Source organism: Hydra viridissima, unplaced genomic scaffold (assembly GCF_058129835.1).
Source record: "Hydra viridissima isolate aposymbiotic clone 2 unplaced genomic scaffold, HvirCarnegie_v1 scaffold_2, whole genome shotgun sequence".
Taxonomy (NCBI): domain Eukaryota; kingdom Metazoa; phylum Cnidaria; class Hydrozoa; order Anthoathecata; family Hydridae; genus Hydra; species Hydra viridissima.
In genome coordinates, this window is record NW_028324301.1 from 14,743,882 (window position 1) to 14,768,464 (window position 24,583).

Consider the following 24,583-nt stretch of genomic DNA (forward strand, 5'->3'; position numbering starts at 1 on the left):
ATAGTTAAATGATAGATGCGAAATTTTTATTCAGAATGGTTTTTTAGACATTTTAACAAGTTTTGCGACCTAGTCAAAACATGTTAACCACTCTGAAGCATTTTTCTCATAAAAATATGAATACCGCAAAAAACACATTGCAAAAAACAAATTTTCTACCATATATTTAGAGTAATTTCGATTATTATTGTACTTCTTATATTTTATTATTTTGTCGAATTATTTGCTATATGGCTCAATAATGTTGTAAGGTTAAAAACTAAAGCCACAGGTGAAACAATAATTTAAAATATACATATATTTAAATAAAAGTAATTCAGCAACTATTTGTAATTGTGATTCCGTTGTATTGTAAATGCATAAATTATATTCCAGTATCATTACAAGGGATAACCTTCTCTCGCATCAAAAAACTGGCTAAGGCTAAAAAGAAAAGTGACAAGTTTAATGTTTTCACTTCATTTAGCATTACTATATATTGCGGGAAAGTAAAAAAAAGAATTTAAACTAAAAATTTTCGGTATGCAATGCACCTAACTTTGATTTATTTTTTTCATGTTAGTTGTGTCCAGTATTACTTAAAAACTTAATCGATTGCTAATTGTTAACGCGATAGTTTTCTTTTTCTTCTGATAAAATTTAGCAAAATTAGAAATTTTTTCTTTCTGCTATTTAGATTTGTGTTAATATAATAGGAAAGGTTCATTTACTCAACTTCCGTTTGTTTTTTTTTTAAACATAAGTGTTAAAAATTATGTATGGGACGATAGCTTAGCTTATGTAACTACACGGGTACCCTGAAGGTGACTTAAGACCTTATGTCATATCCCATAAATTATTTTTTTTGATTTTGAAAGTAATCCATTTGTACATTCCAAAACTGTCAACATTTAAATTCTTTTATGGTAGCTTTTCGAGAAAACTTAGTTACAATACTTGTTTAATCTAGAGGTTATTACCCCTCTGACTCATACTAAGACCCCTGAGAGAGGATCAAATGGCCATATAAAATTTGTTTGGTTATTTGTGCTATTGTATTGACACTTTGGGATCGGATTTAGAAATAATTTCTGATAAAAACTTGGGTTTTCTAGTTTGAATATAGACAAATTTATAATGTTTTTAAAGTTAGTTTTTTTTATTGAAGAAGATAAGATAAATTTACAGGAATAGAGTGGTTTTATAGAATGATCTTGGAATTTGAGATAAAAAGTTCTAAGTAAATTAGTTTTTTTTCTAAAAAAGAAATATTTACTAAAGCATAAATACTACATTTAACTAAAATGAAAATCCTTGATTAGTGCTCTCAACAAGTTTTTTTTAATTAGTTTGAGAAGTTTGTCTACTATGCCTAGCAAAATATGTAAGCCTGGTATATTGGCAATTGATAAGATCTTCATTGTTACATTTCCAGTCAATAAAGGAGGATTAACTACGTAACTAAAATATTTAGCTTTTGCAATGTTTCCTCCAGTAGCCATCCATTTGTTATACCATTCACACAAAGAAGTTAGAGAATATGACTCAGCTCTCAGCATACTAGGTAATTCTGTTTCGAAAAATGGACAAGGATACTTCGAAGCTGCTGACTGCTTTCCAACCATCAGCAGAAGAATCTTTAGATCTTCTGAAATAGAGTAAACCAGAGAGTTAAGTTTTAATTTATCCAACAACATTTTTATGTTTGCTTAGTTTTCATCAATAGAGGGTAATACAGCCAAATCTAAAGTTTTGTGAACACTAGTAAACTTAAAATCTTTTTATCCATACTCATCAGAATATTTCAGTCTTTTCTTTACACTTGAATGTGCATCAAGCTCTGGCTTCAATGTTATTGATAAGGTAACCTTTAGATAGCCTTGCCCTCCATCTACCCCAACTAAAACATCTACATTATCTGGTTTAAGAGATCTATGTTGTAAAACTGTTGCAACAAACTCATCAGCATTATTGCTCAGCATCAAACAAAGACAATAGATTTTTATTTTCTTTTGTTAACTTTTTGGAAAAACAAGACTCAACAGATTTTCTGCCTCCATTCACTCTTATAAATTGAGCAATCTCTAGCATCTTATAGTCACTAGTAAATTGGATACAAATGTTTAAAAAAATGAACGTTTTTTAAAGTAATGTATATTTTTTGAATTCTGTAGTAAACAATTTATATCTTGCATGAAGTTTTCTTTGTAGTTGTTTCAGCTTTGAGAGAGAAAAGTAAGGTGTTTTTGGTTCAACTACTCCAACAGAAACAACAAGTCTCTTAGGGCCAAAGGTGTTCAATTTTATCTCTGTGTCATTGGTTACTAAATTGTTGATTGTGGTTTATAAAAATTTTCCTTTAGTTACGGGTGAGGTAGATAGTACAATATGCGCCAAATTCTTTTGCTTAGCTAACTTTGTGCAAGGATGCTTAACACCTTTTCCTATAAATTGAAAACAGCTTCTAAAAAGAACAAAGTATTCATTGGTTGAAGAAAAAATCACATTATTTTGAATGTGATCTATATCTTTATTAGTTTCACATGAAACCATTGGTGGAGGAGTTGCCATTTTAGTACCATTTGTACGCCTATTAACACAAATAAAACATTCACATTTCCCACCTCGAATAATTCTAGTATTAAGACCTAAAAGTAACAAGAAATTAGTTTTTAAAATGTAAAACATAATATTATTTATTAGCAAAATAATAATAATGAAAAAATTAAATAGTTTTTATTGACTTATTTTTTATTAGAAAAAACATACCTTCGTACTTAGGTCGAGCGGTAAATAAAAAGCTTTTTGAATCTGCTTTTTCTAAACTCACTAGATTTTTTCTACAATTTGAACATAACATTTTAGGCAGATCAGGGTTTTCAACAGAGAAGTTTTCCCAAAAAAATCACTTGATAGGATTTTCATAACTTTTTCCTTTTTGTGGGCATGAATTACTGCATTTGGTTTGAATGCATCTTAAATCATTACCTTTTTTCAAACAGCATATACAAAAACATTTTAAAAACTCGTTATGATCTTAAGCAAAGTATGGCATTTCTTTTCTTTTCTTGAGAAATAATTTATATATTTTCAAATTAATTACTTTAAAATAATTACTGTGTATTCAAATTGAAATACACAGTAATTTTATAATTATACTCGCTGTTATAACTAAAGTCTTCATTATTATTAAGTCTTTTGTTGACAACAAATATAAGCCAATCGGAAACTAATAAATATTATTATCACCAATCGCGTGGTTGCAATTAGAGAAAGTAAACAGCTATAATGGCCGATGGAAAAATATTATTTTAATGTTAAAACATCGTTATTTATAAAACTTCTTACTAAGTTTTCTCGAAAAGCTACCATAAAAGGATTTAAATGTTGATAGTTTTGAAATGTACTTATAGACTACTTTCAAAATCAAAAAAAAAAATTAATGGGATATGTTATAAGGTCTTAGGTCACCTTCAGGGTACCCGTGACTATAATCTGAGAGTCATTTACTTTACAAAATTTTTGATCAAGTTTGATATAAAAAAAAAAGAAATTTAAAGTTAAAAGCAACACTCTATTTGCCTTAAAAACACTGTAAAACTAATATACAATACTTAAAAAACCAACTGTCAGAAAATGGGCAGTACGATGGTCAACCAAGTGGAATATTTTTGAAATATAGAAATAAATTCATTGTAACGTAATAATTTCTTTAAACAAATGGTATTTTTGAGTTCTACCATAGTCATAAAATACATAGTCTGGCCAGTTGAAGAGCGCTTTTGTTTATCTTATTGTTAGAGTTTTTTTTAAGAACCCAGTCTACTAACTGGTGCACACTGTTTGTAAACAAAGACGCGATATATGTGGAATACTGATAACCACATTTTGTGGAATCACATATCTGAATTATTTTATAAAGATCTAAACTATGGCCTTCACGCTTGCCGAAATCTCTCCTTAGAAAACATTAGGTTACCAATTATAGGAACTAAAAGTCTTGATAATAATCCAGAACCAAAGACCTTTACCAAAGGGAAATTACCAAGCCGAAATGGTAACATATGGTAATAGTGAGATGAAATGATTTTTTGACTTAATTTTTTGTTGCCACCATGTCTTACACTGTGCATGTGACGATTAGAGTAATTTGCTTGTGGAAACTAAAGGTAAGTGGTAATTGGGGCACCAAAAGGTACATTCTTAACCTTTAAAATTCTCTAGGAGGCTGAAAAGTGATCTCTTAAGTTGAAGTTGTGTTACAAAGAAATGAGAGGCTAAAATAAAATTCTTAACATTATTTATTTCAAAATTATTTTAATAAAATAACAAAAATAAATAACTATTAAACTACTTTTAATTATATAGCATTTAACACTTAAAATAAGAACTTACTTTACTTCATTTGGTTTTCACTTTATTAATCATTGCATCTCTCCATCATGCTGCAATATAGTTCCTATGCAAGAATATGTTTTTAATGACATTTGTGGCTGTGAAAATAACCTTTTCTAATGTCTATTTTTTATTTAAACTATTCAGTGGAGTTCAGAGTTCCTTTCTTGATTTCTTTTCTTAACGAATTTGTTCTTTTGTTCTTAAATTTGATTTTATTTCCTTTGAATAGGAAAATGAGCAAACACAAATATAAAGAGTTAAAAGATGGTCTAGAAGATTGAGAGACGATTCTTTAGATACTTTGGTAGAAGAAACATTGCAAATTTTTGAGAAGTGAGATAAAACTCCAACATCTTGAAGCAACTCTGCAGTCAACATTTTTACTTAAAAGTTTTGTTGATTTTCTAAATGCTATTCCTGCTATTTTAAATAGTGACAAAGCATCAGATGATATAAACCAACTCGATTTTTTAAAATAGTAAACTTTTTATTAGTATCATGATTATACTTGTCAAAATAAATATGTGAGATTTTTCATAAAACCTTTCTGACCAGCAACTTTGTAAAATTGTGAATAAAAAACCTCTGCATCACCATTAAAATTTGAGTTTCTGTAAGAAAAGCATCGACATCATTAAGGAACTTACTTTTTTCAAAAAAAACGTCTGATTCTAAATCTAATATAAGAGAACCAATAGACTGTTCCTCTCCAAAGTTTGCCATTTTTTAGATTTTTGTGCACTAGTTAGTAGACTGGGCACGATAAATTAACTATTTTCAACATAAATTCAAAATTTTAACTTCTATTGTTTGAAAACAATAGAATCTTGCGAAAACGGCTTAACTGGACAGATTATGTTATTATGACTATGGTTCTACGGCAAAAATTAAGAACTGAGATAGGAAGTATCTCTAAAAGGTGAAAGAGTGGTAAAAATGAACTGACCATCAAATTTAAACATGCTTTGTATCAAACAGAGAATTTTAATATTAAGAGTTTTCAATTTCGAGCTAAACACTCCGTTTTCCCGTGTTTTAAGCGCGCCCAAATCTATTTTTGTACTTAAAATTTGAATAGGAATTCAAATTTAAAGTAAAAAAAGTATAACACTTATTTCAATATTTCACATACGTAATATATTACATATATTTGCATAATATATTATGTAATAAGCATATGCGACATATGCAAGGATTTTTTTGTTTAACGAAGTCGTTTTTTGAGTTCTAACCAACCACTCTAATGGACAAAAACAATTTGGGTATAACAATAAATTTCAAAGATTGGGGAATTTTATATACAAGTTTAGTCACTTTGTCTTCAAAAAACAAGTTTAGTCACTTTGTCTTCAATTGAAAAAACTATACGGACTTATCGGAAAGTCATTCACAAAAAACTTTTGTAAAAAAGAAGGAATGATATAACAGTACTTGGATAGGATTAAATGTCGTCTCATAACAGTAAAGTTTTTCTGAGAATATTTTATAGTCTGAGTAAACAGAATGGTTGTTAGTCTTATTATAACCACATCAACACCAGTTATATCATGAAAAGTCTCTGCTGAATCAAAAGGTGTTGTTATTGATTGAAGTATTGCTATTGATTCCAGAAACTTTGCCTCAGAACATCAAATAACTCATTGATCGATGTAAATGACAAATTTGGGACAAGGAGATAGTTATTGGAGTGTCGAGTAAATGTTTTTGGAGTAATAAATTTAATTTAGAATAATTTTAAAAAAATCATGTACAAGAAGGGAAGGAATTCAGAAAAAGACTTGCAACAGAGAAATACAACTATTTGCATCAAGGAAAAGGCTTACGCCTGTAAGCCTTTTCTTTGATGCAAATAGTTGGTGTTTTTATAGGGGTGTTTTTCACACACAAACCTAATGTTTTGAGTTTCACCATAACAATACTTTATAGGGGTGTTTTTCGCACACAAACCTAATGTTTGAGTTTCACGATAACAATACTTTAGGCAGATTTAATTTCATCAACTATACAGCTTTAAAGTAGAAACAAGTAATGCTTATTTCAATAAAATTAAGCTTCAGCATACACAGCTCATTTGGAGATTGGGTAAAAAAAAAAAAAAAAAAAAAAAAACCGGCTGAATCAACTTTTATCAATATTAAAGATACTGCAATAAAGTATTCAACTTATACTTGTTTTAGTTCTTAACTAGTAAACTTAAATTAACTTAAATTATTGACTTATATTGAACTTACATGCCCTGCTATTTTAGTAGTACTAAATTAACTTAAATAGCCATACCTTTATTATTAAATGAAATAAATCCAGAATCCACTGATGTTTTTTTTTTAAATGTATAAAACATCATAATTGGTTAATAAAAAACTACAGATTTATTAAACTTTTAAGTAGTACTGTTCAATTACAACTATTGAATTAACTTGCTATTTTTAAAGCATATTTCATAACTTCATAATTTATTTTTCCTAATTATATTTAAAATATAATAAAAAAAACATGTCTAAAATAATAGTGAAGGCTTACACTACTTTTGTAAAAGCAGTAGATTGACCTTGTGCATCTTCACGATACCGAATTGTTGGTTTTGATTTATCGATGCTACCATCAGGTAGGGCTACAAAGTGAACATTTATTAGTAAAATTAGTTAACTCTAAAAAAATGATTATAATTCCCAAAAGAAAAACTTGCTTTTAATTTATAGCAGCACAAAACAAATTGTTTTAAAATTTGTAACTGTGCAACATTGTTGGAAGAAAATGAGATTGAAAGTGTATTTGAAAAGTATTATGTTAAAAATAAACGATAATTAACTTGGTATTCCAAAATGTAAACTAAAAAGGTTACCATGCTTATAAAAACAGCTTGTACCAAACTGACAGCTTCCTCTCCCGTGATCAAAGTTTCGGCATGATATAGTACTGAAATTCAATCATATTTGAATTTATTGGATGAGAACGTAGATAAAGTTCCATATATTAAAAAAAAACACTTCACAATTTACATTTTATTTTAAAGTAACTTTTAAGGTTATTTCAATGTTTGATTTTATCATTCTTTTCAGCAGCATCTTTTCATACCTTAAATCAGATCAATCAACCTTAAACAGCTTCAAGTGAAAAAATTTTGGATATCATAACCCTACTAGGATTGTTCAACTCAACATCTAAGGAATGAATCAATACAACATCGGCATATTTTCAGCCTCCTACATCTGTGCTCTCAGTCTAAGCATCTAAATTTGAGCAAACAATCCAATAGTTTGTCAACTGCTTACCAGCAATCCATATCTCTAGAATATTTCTGCTTTATAAATTAATAAAAAGCTTGAAGTGAATAACTTATTACTCCACCACCACTGCTAATCAATAAAATTTTTTTCAGGTTCAATTTAAAGTCAATTTAAAGTCAAAGAAATTCATTTAAAAATTTCATAACACCTTCCTTTGTTGGTCCATTTATTTCCTTTAGAAGTTTTCCTTCTTGTGATAAATCTCTAATGAAACTTTGACAGAGTAACTAAACTTTTTGAGAAATTAAAGCCTTATTAAAAAGATAATATTCATTTTGCTTGATTTATAAGTAAAACATCGCCAGAAACATACTACAGGGTAAAAAACAAAGTTGAGTTGTTTGACAAATTTTACAACCTCTTTTCTAAAGTCAAAAACAGATTTGACTCAGATAAGGTCATGGCCAAAATTAAAGCTGAAGTCATTGTCAAACTGAAGCCCATACATTAATGCATAAAGAAAAATTTTCACAAAAAAATAGTTTTATTACTTAGGCCTGGGACTTTTTGACCCAAATGTTAATATGCTAAGAATAGGCACTGTATAAAATTTAACATCTTGAAACTATTTACTTTAAATTAGTCTATTTCCTATTACACAATAGTTAAAGAACTTGGTTTTAATTGAATTTTTGATAGATTGTATTTTTTGCCCACTTCAAAATTTTTACTTTAATTGTGAATAATTAACTGAACAACATATCAACTAAAAATCCAGACAAACTTTAAAAATGAATCTCTTGAACGGAGTTATCAATTTAACTAATTTAAAAAGCATAATAACAAGAAACTTGTATTTTACAAAAAAAAACAAAAAAAACTCTTGGTTAATCATTCCATTTTGGCGAACACAGTCAATTCTTGTGAAAATACTCGCCCCAAGCCTATGCACTATGGGATAAAATAATAAAAATTTATCACAAAAATCAAAAATCACAATTTTTTAATTTTCAATTTAGATATGATTTTTTATTAACTAGTGATTATAGAAATTTGTAGCTAAACGAACTTTGAAAATATCTTTTACAATATTCATATTGTAGGTTATCGAAATTGATATTTATTATTAAAAAAAAAAAAAAAAAAAAAAATGAAAATTTCTGATATTTTCCTGCAAAGAATTTGCGCAAACAAGTAGAAGCTTTTCCCACAACACATATTTAATAGTTACAAATATGATTCTTAGCAATTGATTGCAACTAATCAGATCTATATTTCTCCACATATAAAACATTTTAAGAAATATTTAGAGATACGGAATTTGGGTTTATTACCATATTTTTGGCTTTACAAGACCCGCATTCTCCATAGTATCAAAAAGTATCAATTATTTTGGTACCAAATGAAAGGTGAATACTCTGGGTTTCAAAAAGGTTAAGGTTAATATACCCCTCAAAATCCCCGTTTGAGAGTTATAGAATTTCATAATAACAAGAAACTTGTATTTTACAAAAAAAACAAAAAAAACTCTTCGTTAATCATTCCATTTTGGCGAACACAGATACTATGGAGAATGCGGGTCTTGAATGATGGAACTTCACAAAAACCTCAATTTGAGGGGGGTGTAAACTTTATAAGTCATTAAAGCCGATCAAAAAGATATTATTGAATCAAATTTGAAATTTGTCAATGAATATAAATAGAGTTTAAAATTAAAAAAAATAATAACAAGTTTGACTGATTGCCCTCATATTTGGGGCTGGGGGGCTAAGGTTTTGGGGTTTTTGTTGTTCCCAGTCTCCAATTAACGCAATTTTTTGCGTAGCATCCTCATTCCTTATATATATGAACATACTTAAATATGGAGTTTTCTTTATGTTTCAAAGTTGCTTAGCTCAAACATCAAAAAAAGTTGTCTACGACCTTACTAATACATACATGTGATCAACTTTATAATTTGCATTAAATATTATTTCTGAAAGCTTACATGCACAAAATATTTAAGGATAACTAGTTTTTAAATAAAATTAAGTCATTATGCGTTTAGGGTAGAATTCTTGGTAATGTTTGCATATGTAGTCACGCGTATAGTAAAGGTCAATTAGTATGAGTAAGCAGTAAATTATCTTGTGACATTTATTATCACTTAAATTCATCTAAAATGATTTTATTAAAGGATCATATAATTAATTTTTATTGCGCATTTCATAAAAGTCATTAATGATGACCGAAAATAGTGAAAATACAGCAGCAATTTGAGTTTGGAAAATTGTTATTTAAAGAAAATTTTGAAATCAGTTTTTCAAAATGCATTACAAAGATTGAATCATTTTACAATAAAAAATTAACTGAAAGTGGAATTACTGCATTAAAAGAAGATTTGAATAATCTTAAAAGTAATTTCTCACGACATTGGAGATTAAGGAATTATGATTCTACAAATCTAATGCGCCATCCTCCCACTTACTCTGAACAATTTGTGATCTCTCCTGAGTATTTTGTTCAACCATGCCAAACATCACCATTAAGAAAAAGAGGACGACCATCAAAATCATTAGAAGAATTGTGCGAAAGGAGGCAATATCAGGCGGCAACTCAAATAGCTGAAGATTCTGAAGATTGCATTTATGTATTACTAAAAGCTGTTGAAACAGCATCACATAGAAAAGGATGTAAATTCCTGAAACAATTGATTAAGATAGTCATCGATAATATTGATAATGCAGAGGAGCTTCTTAGTAAAATCAGTACACAGAAACCAATTAAGATGACGCCAGATGAGGCATTAAATCTTCTTATTGATATTTCGTTATCGAAAAATACATACCAAAATTTAGGAGTTGAAATGAAAAGTAGAAATGCCAACATCTTTCCAACATATTTTGAAGTCTCTCAAGCAAAGAAATGTCGTCCAGATGAAATCCAATCATCTGATGTGAAAGTGTCAACTTCAATAAAATTACTATCTTGTCACACAATTTTGAGGATTGTACTATTAGAAGATCAAATTGTGAATTATATGAAGAAGATAAATAAAAGTGTTATTGATGCTGAAATGATCTTCGCATATGGTGCTGATGGAACAACTGGTCAAATTGAATATCACCAGGCGTCATCATCTGGTTTATTAATAGATGACCACTCATTATTTACAGTTACCATGACACCATTACAGCTAAGAAGTAAGCTAGATGGAGAAATTTTATGGAAAAATCCTACTCCTCAATCTTTTCGATTTGTGCGCCCACTGTCTCTGGAATTTACTAAAGAAACAATGGAACATGTTAAGGTAACCTTCCAACAAATTGAAGAGGACATCAAAAACTTAGCTCCATATCAAACAGATACTGGAGAAGAGTTGCAAGTTAATATTTCATCGTTGTTCTTTCCGACTTTAATTGATGGGAAAATTTTAAATTTTTTACTTGACAATAAATCTTCCCAAAGCTGCCCCATTTGTAAATCAACACCAAAGCATTTTAACAACTTGCTAAACTTTGATAATGATCAATTTAAGCCAAAAGGTGATTTGTCCCTTATTTATGGTTGCCAGCCTTTGCATGCTACCATCAACACTCTCAATTGCTTGCTTAATTTATCATATAGAAAAAAGTTAGAATTATGGCAAGTTAAAGGTGAGGAAAATAAAAAAGCTTTAGCTGAAGAGAAGGACAGAGTTCGACATAAAGTAGAGGAATTCTTTAAGATCAAAATTGATAGACCATGTCAAGGCGGACAGGGAAATACAACAACTGGTAATTTATGTCGGAGACTTTTCAGTAAACCTCATAATCTCGCTAAAATTTTAGAACTAGATGATTAACTTGTATCAAATTTAAGCACCATTCTAGCTGCCCTTAATTGTCACGAACATTTGGACTTTGTAAAATTTGGGTCCTTCTGCCATGATACATATTCCTTATTTATTAGTAAGTATAAATGGTTCAACATGCCTGCCTCTCTTTCATAAAATTCTTTGTCATTCAAAAAACATTATTATGACACTACCATTATCACCTGGATTTTTTGGTGAAGAGGGAGCTGAATCTTTTAATAAGTACTATAGGCAGAATCGAAGATATCATTCTCGAAAGTGTTCTCGTAAAAGTAATTTGCTCGATGTATTTAATCAAGCATTAGATTCATCAGACCCTATAGTGTCTTCAGCAAAACTGGATGTGAGAATGAAAAGGATTAAACATCAGGTATCAGAAGCTGTCAAAAATTTCCTATTATTTAAAAATTATGAACAAGAAGCTGATTGGGACACTACAACTGAGGAATCAAATTTCATGGATTTAAATGAATGTTCTCTTATTGACTATTTTGAAGACATAGACTTAGATATTTAGCAGTAAGTTTTGCATATTTATTAATTGTTAACTGCAATATTTACCTACCTATAATATCTTATAATATAATTCTTTATGCTATTATAAAAAACCCAAACTATTTTTCATTTATTTTTTATTGAGAACATTTCAAAAAATTGAAAATTGGATGGAGTTATGCAGAAAGGAACCAACCCACAAAATCCTTTGATAGGACAAAGAAAAATCTTCAAATCTCCAATTTTGCAAATATTTTGATGAAAACCAATATGGGGTTTATGTAATGACATTTACAGGCATAAACAAACAAAATAATTATCACAAATATTTTTGTACAAAATTTGTATACTTTTGTCCCATAGTGCTATGTATGCAATTTTGGTCGACTTTTTTCATACAATACTCGATTCAATTTCTTAGTTGGTGGAGATTTTCAATTTTCCAATCATCTGCATACACCAACCTATTTAACTTCAGTCCAAAAATCCTTGATCAGAGGCAATTATTGATTGGACACATTAGCAGGGCTTTTTTTCTCTTGGCACATTTTCAATTTTTTCATCTTTTAGGTAATCTCGCACTTTGTTTGAATAGTGTGCGGAAGCTAGATAAGGCCAGAACACAGTTTCCTCATTTTTGTGAGCCTCGCTGATGAACTTCTTTAATTTAACCAGACATTTTGAAATATACATATACTTGTTGACTGCTTGGTACGAATGAGCGATGTAATGCTTTGAGACTCCTTTCTCAGACAAGACTATCTAAACTAATAATTTTGGCTCATATTTGCTTTTTCTTTTGAGCTTGAACTCATTAGGCATTGCATCGAAGCATATTGTGTGTTGCCAGAAAGATCAATGTTGCTTAAAGAAAAATATAACTTATTGTCAATAATCACAACTTTTTTCCGAAAAAGTGCAACCAATATTCGACACCTAAGACACACAGCCGCTTTCTGAGCCGATGTTCTTTTGGCTCTAATTTTTTTACGATAACAAATGCTCGTCTTTTCGTTGATAATTTTGAATAGATACTGCTGGGAAACATTGAATCTCTTGGTTAAGCTATGCTGTGATACAGCATCCTTCTTAACAATCTAATTTTCTACGCATTTTATCTATTTTTTAGGCATTTTTCTTGCAGCCCGACCACTTTTGACCTTTTATTCTGGTTCTTTATTGTTCTCCATTCGTTGCAGTATATCGCACATAGTCAATTTTGGAACAACTTCCATGTGAAAGTGATTAAAAATAAATGTGAACTCATTTTTAGAGTACCTTTTGATTATTAAAGCTTTTAGACATGTTTAGTTAAGATCTGAAAAAATAAAGACTATGGTATATTGTAGAGGATTAAATTTGCAACAATAGGTAGGATTACAAAATTATAAAACATTGTAAGACATTGAAGCTACAAAGTTTGTGCGGATTTTTAATTGTCACATGTAATACATAGAAAGCTTATCAAACATACTATCTTTAAAAATGTACAGAATAATACCATTTAAAATTAGTGTTACATGTTGAAAAATCAACAATTAAAAATGTTACTATGGTGTATTTGTTATTATTTCTATTACTGTTTATAGAAATACTTAATTATTATTATTATTTTTTTGTAAATTGTTAAGTTTTCATGTTAAAGCTACTTGATTCAGAAAACATTCAAATGTTTTAGTTCAAAGTAAAAACATGAAAAAATTAGTTATTAAGGACACCTTAAGGACCCTATCAAATATATTACTACAACACTCTGTCATTATCAATTTACATTTTTACCGAAAATGCCCCGTATTTTATGTAAGGTCCAAAAACTGTTTAGAGGATCAATCTCATGGTGTTCAAATTACCCCTAGATTAGATAATAAAGACTGTAGTGTTCTAATAGTCCAGCAAGATGTAAATGTATAATTCTAAGAACTATAACAATACTGTCAAATAGTGCCTAGCTTACATCACATACATTAAAAATAGTTCTTTGCATAACATGGCTATAGCATCATTTCTTTTGCCTTCTTCCCTTTTGAAGATTTTCTCAGTTTTCTTTGTTTTTCAAGAGCACCAAAATTGGTACCCTTGCATGTATATATATAAAAGAATACAAAACAAAAAACTTCTCTGAGAAAAAAAACACTCCCATAAAATTTCTCCCTGAAGATAGCGTCTCATTAAAAGTTCCCTGAAGTTTTAATAAAAGTCCACCTAAATTATACTTCAGTGAATTTTCAATATTACAAAAAGTTAATATCATTACTTCCGTGAACTTTTACTGAAGATAACAAAAAATTTACTAATAAAACTGCCATGAATTTTAACAGATCTTATGTTTAACTTTGTTCATATTTATAAAAGATTAAATTAGATGATTTCATTTTTGTTAAGATAACTTTTATTAAAATCTACAATAAAATATTATATAAGTGTACTACTTATTTTAAAAAAAAAACTTTAAATTTAGAAAACAATTGACAAAAAGAAAAAAAGAAAAAAAAAGTGAATCACCTAAGGTAAGTTTTGTAACTACATATCAAAATTTCTTTCTCTTTTTTGTCTTCAATCCAAAATTCACTCTAAATATCAATTCTTAAAGAATCATATGCAATCATTCTGAAAAAACTTATAAAATTCTCACAAACATTTAAAGTAATGTCTTACAGGAATTACAAACCATGATAAAACTCGACAGATAGGGCAGCTCCTTAACAGAATATTTAGTACTGTATTAAAATACAGACATTATTATTACTAGCTAAATTTAATGTGACATAAACTAAAACAAAAAAAGAAAGGAAAAACCTCACAACACTTTGCTGCTGATTGTATGAAGAACGCCATTTACGAATACATGTTAAGCAAAACGGATGTGTACAGTTTTCTAATACAAGATAATTCACTAATAGTAAGATTAAAATCAGTTAAAAAACTAAAATAATTATGATTGAGACATTTAGTTGTTGTTATATTGAAACAGCAAATTAGTAATAGAAAAAATTCATTTGATAAGTAAAAAAATAGAAGGGTTAGCCTTCAAGATAATATATTTAGTATTACAATAGTGTTACTAAACCTTTGGATGAAGTAAGTCTTCAATCAAAGAGTAATAGAAAAATACTAATAATAAAACAAACTACCTAAAAGCCCAAACATGCGATTATCAGGAGAAGATCTTTCTTTAACAACATCCAAACATATGGAACATGCAACTCCTTGACTTCTATAGATTTTAAAATTAGTAAGCTCTTAATAAAAATATTTTAATTAGCATTATAACTTATCAGTATTCAGCTTTAGTACTACTTCTAAAATTGCTTCTTGTATATTCCCACTTTTGTAATATCTTTAGCTATTATATTTAACAAAAAGCAATTGGAAAACTGCTTATTTTACTAGAAAATAAACTAGTTTTTAGATAAGAGTTTATTTTCTAGTAAAACTAAATTCCATTTGAACTGATTTTACATGTTCTATTAATATTAATGTAATTCTAAACGATGGTTGAAAAGTTTTTATTATCTCAAATGATAATTAAAATCTTGAGAAGAATAAAAGATGTGTACATGATTTCTACCTTTGAGTTGCAAAAGCTATTTCCATTTCACATTCATGCCTTGCAATACATAGTCTTATATGCTCTAAAGAGTATAGGATATTTATTAAAGAATCACAACTAGTACTTCAAATATCAAAGAGAAGTTTAATTTACCTTTACGCTGATTTTTATCAATTGGGTGCAAGCATTGATACCCACACATATCACAAACATCACCATGCATGTATTCACAGCTGCATTTTATAATTATAAAATATATCCACTATTAAAATGAGATTAAGCTTTGAAGATAAAATTTATTTAAACAACAAATAGAATAGCTGAGATTAAAAACTACAGAACTTAACTGACTTTTTTTTTTATGAAAAAAACAAACAACTTCACCAGTTTAAATACTTTAACTTAAGTTTTTTTATTCAGCAATAATTATAATCAATGACTAACCCATGAACTAGTTGACTATATACTTCATTTCTATTGTCATATACTTACTTGTTACTAAAGGGACATTCCCTCACAGCGGCAAAAGGACACAACTAAAGAAATATGAAAAGAATAAACATTTTAAAAATAATAGATCATCATAGTTTATTACCAGAATTTATATAACATATTTATTAGTAAACCTAAAAATGAACAAACAAAAAAAGATTTATGCAACTTGCCAGTTCCTTGTTATCACCCTTATAACTGGTTGCAGTATTTTCATTTTCAACAGGGAGAATATTAAAGGAAACAATGGAAGAGTAAGATAGTGGTGCAATTTCAGTCTGTAACAAAGACAAAATCAAGAACAACCTGGTATACATTTGTAATGGAATTTAAGCAATATTTAAAAATCTTTTCACATTTATAACAAATGCTATATTGTCATTTAAAATCCCAAAACCATATTAGCTATACAACAAATAATTGCTTAGCTACCTTCATTTCTGTAGAGAGATCATTCAATAATTCACCACCATTACTTGTAACATGAGCATTCTGCCCCTGTAAATGGATTTAAATATATCTTGTTTTTGCAATGAAACATAACAGCAGTAATTTCTAAGTAATCTAAAATAATTTTAAAATGATAAAATATTTTAGAATGAAAACAAAACTTACTGGAACAAATACTGGTGCATCAATCCTAATATTTGAGTTATTTGAAATAGCACTCTTTGGTTTTAAAACTGTTAATGTAGTTGGTTGAACCTAGTAAAAAAAATTAAATAGATTACATAAATTCTATAAATGATTTTTTTTCTGAAAAAAAGAAAAAAAACAAAGAAAGAGAATTATTTTAAAGACTTATTGAACTAAAAAACCTTGATAGGCACATAAGAAAGGCTTATACTCATTATGCCAAAACAAGTTAACTCAAATACAATCATGGATATAATAATAAATACACCGTAGTAACAGCTTAAACTTTTTTACTTTTTTTAATTGTTGTTGCTTCTCAAACATAGGTTGTTCTGTAGAGATTCTCAAATAAAATGAGCTAATTCTTTAAATCAATTGGTTATAATAGTGAAATTTTTAAGAATTACATATTTCAATCAATAAGGATATAAAATGAACACCATGAAAGTAATTTTCTAAATTCTTTCTATAACTCAAATATCATATAACTTTCTATAGCTCATTCTTTTCTATAACTCAAAAAAGAGTAACTAGCAACTTTTGTAGTCACATTTTTACACACCCATAAAGAGTATATTGAGCTACCAGAAAAACAATAATATTTGATTGTTTGTTTAATTTGTTTTACTGACCCACATTTCCTTAATATCAATAAACCAACATAAAGACCAACCTCAATTCTGTGTGGTTGAACTGGTTTTAACACTGTGCAACGTTTCAGATGATCATACCGGCATTTATTGCCATAAGTGCAAGAACCAGCCAAGTAAAACTTACACACCTAAGAAGAAAAACTAAAAACTTATGACCTTTAATTAGCTTAATTTTTTTTAGCAAGGAATATTCCATTTCAATAGTAAGTTGAAGAAAAGATAACTCTTAACACTTTCGCTGCCAACTACGAGTATACTCAAAGTAAGTTTTTATTTTAAAAACTTGGATGTAATATTTTCTGAAATCAAATGTGAAGCTAAGAAAAGGGAATCTAATTTAAATGTGGATAAATACAGAAATAGCTTAAAACAGATAAAAATAAAACATTTATAATTATTTAATTTTATTTCATGAAAATTTAAGTGTAAACCTATTCTTTTAAATGATACATGCTAAAACATTCTCCAATACATAACGGAAGTCTATTTTCACAAACAGAACATTCATATAGTGTTTCTTTGCGTTTTATTTTAGAGCATACTTGACATGGTTTTGTTGGGAATTTTTTCTTTTCATTCAGTGGTATTGAAGAAAAGTAGTGGAAGCTATTATTGGTGATTCGAGGCACAATTTCATTTAAACGTTCACCCAATAAATCTGTAACAACTAATTCTCTAAACTTAAGCAAGGAAATTGTTTTATCTACCCCATATTTGCTGTTTAGACAGTAAGCATTAAACAAAAAAGTATCAAAGACATGAAGTGCTACTTTTTTATACCATCTAATTGTCTTTCTTAGAAAATCATAGTATGATACCATTTGTTCTGCCCTATCTACTCCTGACATATATTGATTGTAATCTTTAATAATATTGGGTTTCATTATCTTCTCTCCTCTTCTGTTTGTCACTTTAATCATTTGCAACGAATGCAAGTTGCTAATCATTAGCACATCTCTTTTGTCTTTCCATTTAGCAACCACTACACCCTCTCTGCTTCTGCTTATAACATCTCCCTGTTTCAGTTTTGCTTTTGTACACTCTTTTGGATTTGACTTTCGGTCAGTTCTTAAAGTGCCACAAGTATGTTTTTTGACTTATCATGTGCTTTGTTAATTCAAAGGAATTGTAAAAGCTATTGGTGTACAGGTGATAACCTTTTCCCAGAAATTTTTCCATTAAATCTAAAACAATAGCTCCCGTTTGGCCCAACAAATGTTTATCAAGAGTTGTCTCGCCAGAGTAGATTTTTACTTTTAGTACAATACCATCTGATTTGCAAAGCTCATAGAACTTGATACCATACTTATGTCTTTTATTTTCCACATACTGCCTGAATACAAAACGTCCCTTACAAAGTATCATTGACTCATCGATTGATATATTTTTATTAGGACAGAAGATGTTATCCATTGCATAATTTTAGTGATCAAGAAGTCCAATAATTTTACACAAGCGACCACTACCTGAATCTTCATTGTTGATAAAATGCCAAAACCGTAATATTAGTTGGAATTTATTTCGTGATATTATTCTAGAAAATAATGGAAATCTATAGAGACTGCTCTTAGACCAATAGTGTTCTAAAGATGGCATTTTGACACACCCCATATGAAGAAGAACTCCAAGGAGCTGCTGCATATCTTCTGAATTTATTGGTTTCCAATCTTTAAAATGTGAGCTTTTTCTGAGGGGACGCTGCTTTTTTTATTTCTTGCATTGCGTAGCAATTAGTTTTAACTACCATAGTATTTATAGGCTCTTCTGTAACAAATAGTCTAATGAAATCTAATGGTTTCTTGCTCTCCATGTTTATCTTCAAACCAGGATCGGCAGTAAATTGAATTTGTTTTACAATATTCGGCTCATCTTTCCATTGGTTTGAATTTCTAGATAGACCACCCATTGTTCTAGCTCTTTTCGGCGACATTAAAAATCTTCTGCAGTGGCTGCTAGATGAACATCTGTGTACTGATTGTCATCACTTTCTTCAGTGTTATTATCTTCAGAACCTGATTCTGATACAGTCAAGCTCGAAGACGTAGTAGTATAAGCGAAAAATGAATCCGAATCTTAAATATCATCATCTTCACTATCCTCAAAATCTTCCATTATCATATGTGCTGATCCAATTGTGGAATATCTGTGTTGAGCTAATAGGAGATAGATAAATTTATAAATTATCTATTTATAAAAAAGAAATTACTCATCTATAAAACACTAATTAGTGTACTGTGTAAAAAATCTAAGTGCACACTAAAATGTTTTTTAATGTATTAAAAAACATCTTATTGTGTACTTCAAATTTTTTTTCACATTTTTGATAACATACAGTATAATGTAGTTATCAAATATATTTTAGCTTCTAGTCTAAAAAACACAACAATTTAGAATTAAGAAAACAAAATATAAATTACCTTTTTTACTCATGATAACTGCCAATGTGCATGTGCAAAAAAATTGAAATACTACTTATAATAATGCATAAAATAAGCTACATTACTACACCTTTTCGAGACGTAAGTGAGAACTTAAAAGTTGTAATTAAGAAACGTAACATGTATTTGAGAAATACAACATGTAATTTAGAAGTCTCAATATGTAATTTAGAACATGGAAGATGTAATTAAGAAACCTTTTGGAGATGTAAGTGAGAACTTGAAAGTTGTAATTAAGAAACGTAACATGTAATTGAGAAATACAGCATGTAATTTAGAAGTCACATTCTGTAATTTAGAACATGGAGGATGTAATAAAGATGAAATTTAGATGATGAAAGTTGTAATTAAGAAACGTAAGATGTAATTTAGAAGATGATTTCTTATTTACATGTTGGGTTTCTCAATTACATTTTAAAGTTACTTAATTACATGTTGTGTTTCTTAATTACATATTGCGACTTCTAAATTACATGTTGTATTTCTCAATTACATCTTACGTTTCTTAATTACCGGACCTTAATTCACCGGACCTCAATCCCATTGAAAACTGCTGGAACTATCTCAAAAACGAAGTCCAGAAACTGCGACCCTCATCTTCAGATGATCTTCAAGAAAAAATTAAGCAGGCATGGACTAAAGTTATGACTCCTGAATATTTGAGAAAACTCATTCATTCTATGTCTACCCGCCTAGCTAATTGTTTGAAAGCTCAAGGACACCATACCAAATATTAAATTCATAAAACCTTTACTAATAGTTCAAAGTTATTATTTTTGTCAATTATCATCGTTACTAATATATTTTGATAAAATGAATAATTTAATGAAAATTGTGTTTTTCTATACAATGTTCCAAACTTTTGATCGTGACTGTACCTTAGAGGTATGACTAAAAACTTTTTTTGGCAATTTTTGGTTTCCTATGCCACTATGAGTGGAGAAATTACATTTTAAAACTGGAAATACCATTTGAAAGTGTTAAATCTTAAAAAAGTTCACCCCCCTAAGCTGAAAACTGTTTTCTCCCATCTACACTATGAGTCATAAAAAAACATGCCACTGAACTTTCTACCATAACTTTGTCAAATTTGGTCTGATGCCTAACAAAATTTCAGGTTTTGTTAAGAATTGAATTGCAGAAAAACATTCATCTGATAGCGACCCAATTCTAAAAACTGACTGTACACGAACACTCCAAACTTCAACAACAGAAAAATTGTCTGATTTCTTATATAGAAGTTAAAATTAGTTTAAAAATTCTAGGTTGAGACAATAAAAAAGAATTTAAAAAGTAATATTTTATATTAGTCAAGTATTGTTCTTGTTCTCTACTTGAAGAAGACACCATTTTTAGTAAACAACTAAAGTATTTAAACTTTTGGATGTTTTTAGCTTAACATTTGCATTTCAGTAATTTCACTTTTTGGTAAAGAAATGAGACAATTTTGTGTTGTTGAAGTTTGGAGTGCACGTGCATAGTGAGCAATGGCACTTTGGTGATAATTTTGATGTCGTTTAGTAGATAATTTAGTTGTGAATAATCGCTGAATAAATTTTTAAAATCGGTTCACAATGAGCAAAGTTATTGCAATAAGTTCAGTGGCATGTTTTTTGATGACTCATAGTGTATCTATTGTTAGATACAGTACAGTTTAAGGTATCACAGCTTCAGTTTATTGCTGGTGTGATTTTGCTAAATGTATGCATTCTTATTACATAATCTTTCATATTATATATTATATTTGTTATCATCACCTGACTTTTGATATTTTATAAACTTCTTTTGAAAACCTAAACTCATAAGATTTGTTTATTTGTAGATAATTAAATTTACACTCAAATTATAATTCGACAAGACTATAGTCAAGATGTCTAAAAATAGTCTTCCTTCAGATTTGAATAAGAAACTATGGGAATCAAATTTGGTGAGGTTTGAATTCAAGAAAGTATGCAAAGATTGTTGACAGTCTTGATCAAATGAACAAAATGCCAACAGAACAGCATATCCTGGACAGATTTAAGTGCTTGGCTGCAAATGTGAAAAGTAGACAGGAGAGAGTTGTGATAGTGGTCAAAGAAGTAAAAATCTTATGGAAAAAACTGAATCTTCCAATTCAAAAAGGCTACGCTAACCTTAGTTTATATGTAAATTTGTGACTTTTGACGTCCCTACAAAAAAAAAAATTGTTCAAAGATTATAGTAAAATAGCTTTCTTCCTGTCAATGAAAAGAAAAATAGTTAGCAAAAGAATGTATTTAAACTCATCAACAAACGTAATGTTGTAAAAAAAGAAAATGTACAAATTATAGAACACAAACATCAAGAAAAATTACACTCCGCGATAAATTTCATTGAGCGATTATCTTTGCCTTATTTACACGCTCATCTTTAACAAATGAAACAAAATAATTTCCATTAAAAAAAAGTATAGAAGAGCATTGTGTTCTTGCTACATTTTTGGACCAGCTTTGTATCTGGTCCAAAAATGTAGCAAGAACACAATGCTCTTCTATACTTTTTTTTAATGGAAATTATTTTGTTTCATTTGTTAAAGATGAGCGTGTAAATAAGGTTCTCAAGATTCAGAGGCTCCAACAACATGCAAAAGACAAAAAACTGATTATGCAATAAATTTGGTGACAAAAGCAAAACTGAGTTCAAGAAAGGCACACACAGTCTGCAAAACTCTTGCAAAAGATGGAATTTCTATTCCAACTCCAAATCAAAGTGGTGTTTACAAAGCTACAATGAAAGCAGGAGAAAAATTAAAAAGAACATTTTATTGAAACTCTAAGAAACGAAAAATAGTGCTTGCACTTTGATGGGAAGCACATAAAGAATACAGAGTACCAGGTTGTAGTTCTAAAAAATAAAAATAGAGAAGTTAAACTAGCAGTTCTTGCACTGATCAATGGAAAAGGTGAAACAATATTCAATGGAATAAAAACTGTGCTTGATGAATATAAGCTATAGCCTGCAATTAAGTTAATAATTTCTGATACAACCTCTGCAAATACAGGAAAATCTGTTGGGGGCAGTCACACTACTACAGAAGCATTTTGTTAAGCTTGGATTAGACAAACCACTTTATATTGGATGCCAGCATCATGTTCTTGATACATTACTAAAACATGTGATGAATGATTATTTTGAAGCAGCAACAACCTCGCCTAATCTCAATTATTGGTTCATTAGCAGAATAACAGGAGAGTACCAGCAACTGAAAGCATCTTTTGACAATTCTGGAGATGCTCTGAAGGAAGAAGAAGAAATTGTTTGGAGAGATGATATAACTTTCCTTCATCACTTGATCACTTGTTACAGACAGTTTAAGAAAACAGGATGGTTCCCTAAAGTAAATTTCAGAACTTTGCCAAATATAAGCAATGCAAGATGGAATAGCTGCGCAATCTATGCTTTGCTAGCTTATATTTTACTTCCAATATTTTGACAGTCAGCCGAAGGTCAGTCATCATGTGACTTTATTAGTGGCACGTGGAGTGACATTTGGTTTTCTGGTCAGGTTTATAATCAGGATAACTACAATAATTTGGCAGCCGTTTGCAAAGATCACTCAAAGGCAATAAAGACTTTAAGGACTTTTTGGTCGGTTGAGCCGACTCCAATCCCAACTCAAAGATCAAACATTTGTGCTGAACGTGCAATTAAAGTTCTGCAGGATTTACTTCCATTGTGCAAAAGCACTGAAAAAATTAACATTAAATTTCTTTTGACAAATGAACACTAAAACCTGTATGTTTGTATTTCTAATTAAAAAAAACCATTTTGTACAATGTATAATTGTATATATTTTTATAAATTTGAATAAGGGGAGTGACATTCTTTTCATGTTGACACTTGCCATTGGATTTTTCTTGATCTTTGCATTAAAACTCCATAAAAAATAACATGGGGATAGGGTCTTTAAAAATTGTCATATCCCTACTGTACATACATACATACATACATACATACATACATACATACATACATACATACATACATACATACATACATACATACATACATACATACATGTATGCTTGCATATATAAATGCTTACATATATACAAACAATAAAAAAAACCTACACTTTCTGGTTTTGCTTTGAAGTCATGAACAAAGTTGCATTTGTTTCCTTTTAAGCAAGAATTGTGAATATAATACCTGCAATCACAATTTTTTATTATCTTTAATATATTTTAAAAAGTGCTTTCCCCCAGTTGAAGAGATATTAGTAGATGTCATTCAAAACAAAAAGAGATTAGTAGATGCCATTCAAAACAATCAATTTATTAAAAGTACACATATAAATGTAAAATGGACTGACAAACAGTATATTGGGAATATTAAGAAAGTGAAACTAACATCTGATATTATTACTATTATAATCTTTCTCTAATAAAAGAGTTTTTCAAATACCTTACTCCAAAGATTTGAAAAAAACAAGAACATAACAATATTGTTTGCTTACTTGCAAAGGGTAATATCTTTTTCCATGCTTTTGTTTAAAGATACAATTTGTTGCACTTAAGGCTCAGCAAACTTAAAAATGCATATATTTATTAACTAAAACAGTCAATGACTTATATACAGCAGATAGATAAAAAGAACTTTGAAGGTTCTATTGTTTTATTTGCTTCTCTCTTTTCTCTAAAGTAATTATTTATACTTGCATTTATTTATATGTATATGCACAATTAAACTTATCAATGAATGCTTATAGTTACTAATAAATAAAATACCAGAACATTTTGAAGGTTTTGTTAAGAGTTACTTTTTAAGATGAGAGCACACCAAACACCAGTAATAAAAAAATAAAATTATTATACTATCAAAAAATTGTACTCTCCACATTTTTTCTTACAGCAGTTTTA

General features: G+C 29.1%; 2 protein-coding genes across 7 annotated transcripts; both read right to left on the reverse strand.

Annotated features, from left to right (window-relative positions):
• Nucleotides 1–142: 142 nt before the first annotated feature.
• LOC145192455 (putative E3 ubiquitin-protein ligase makorin-1) lies at nucleotides 143–24,501 on the reverse strand. 6 transcript variants are annotated; one of them, XR_016449482.1, is made up of 16 exons: nucleotides 24,181–24,501; nucleotides 23,798–23,873; nucleotides 17,286–17,393; nucleotides 16,592–16,681; nucleotides 16,409–16,474; nucleotides 16,150–16,254; nucleotides 15,977–16,020; nucleotides 15,638–15,717; nucleotides 15,503–15,566; nucleotides 15,066–15,148; nucleotides 14,736–14,809; nucleotides 14,590–14,632; nucleotides 14,437–14,504; nucleotides 7,220–7,293; nucleotides 6,898–6,988; nucleotides 143–423 (listed from the first exon to the last, which is right to left on the reverse strand). XR_016449482.1 is itself a non-coding variant. In XM_090077323.1 (16 exons), the coding sequence occupies exons 5-16, from the start codon at nucleotides 16,412–16,414 to the stop codon at nucleotides 381–383; spliced, it is 780 nt and encodes a 259-aa protein (XP_089933449.1). In that variant the 5' UTR covers nucleotides 16,415–16,474; nucleotides 16,592–16,681; nucleotides 17,286–17,393; nucleotides 23,798–23,844; nucleotides 24,181–24,361; the 3' UTR covers nucleotides 143–380. The 6 variants fall into 6 exon arrangements, 4 of the variants coding, with proteins under 4 accessions (XP_089933449.1, XP_089933448.1, XP_089933451.1 ...); XR_016449481.1 differs by having other exon boundaries at nucleotides 14,590–14,651; nucleotides 14,731–14,809; nucleotides 24,181–24,339; XM_090077323.1 differs by having other exon boundaries at nucleotides 14,731–14,809; nucleotides 23,798–23,844; nucleotides 24,181–24,361.
• On the reverse strand, nucleotides 617–2,959 carry LOC149892153 (uncharacterized). The gene is made up of 2 exons (XM_090077327.1): nucleotides 2,749–2,959; nucleotides 617–2,627 (listed from the first exon to the last, which is right to left on the reverse strand). The coding sequence occupies exons 1-2, from the start codon at nucleotides 2,837–2,839 to the stop codon at nucleotides 2,323–2,325; spliced, it is 396 nt and encodes a 131-aa protein (XP_089933453.1). The 5' UTR covers nucleotides 2,840–2,959; the 3' UTR covers nucleotides 617–2,322.
• Nucleotides 24,502–24,583: the final 82 nt, after the last annotated feature.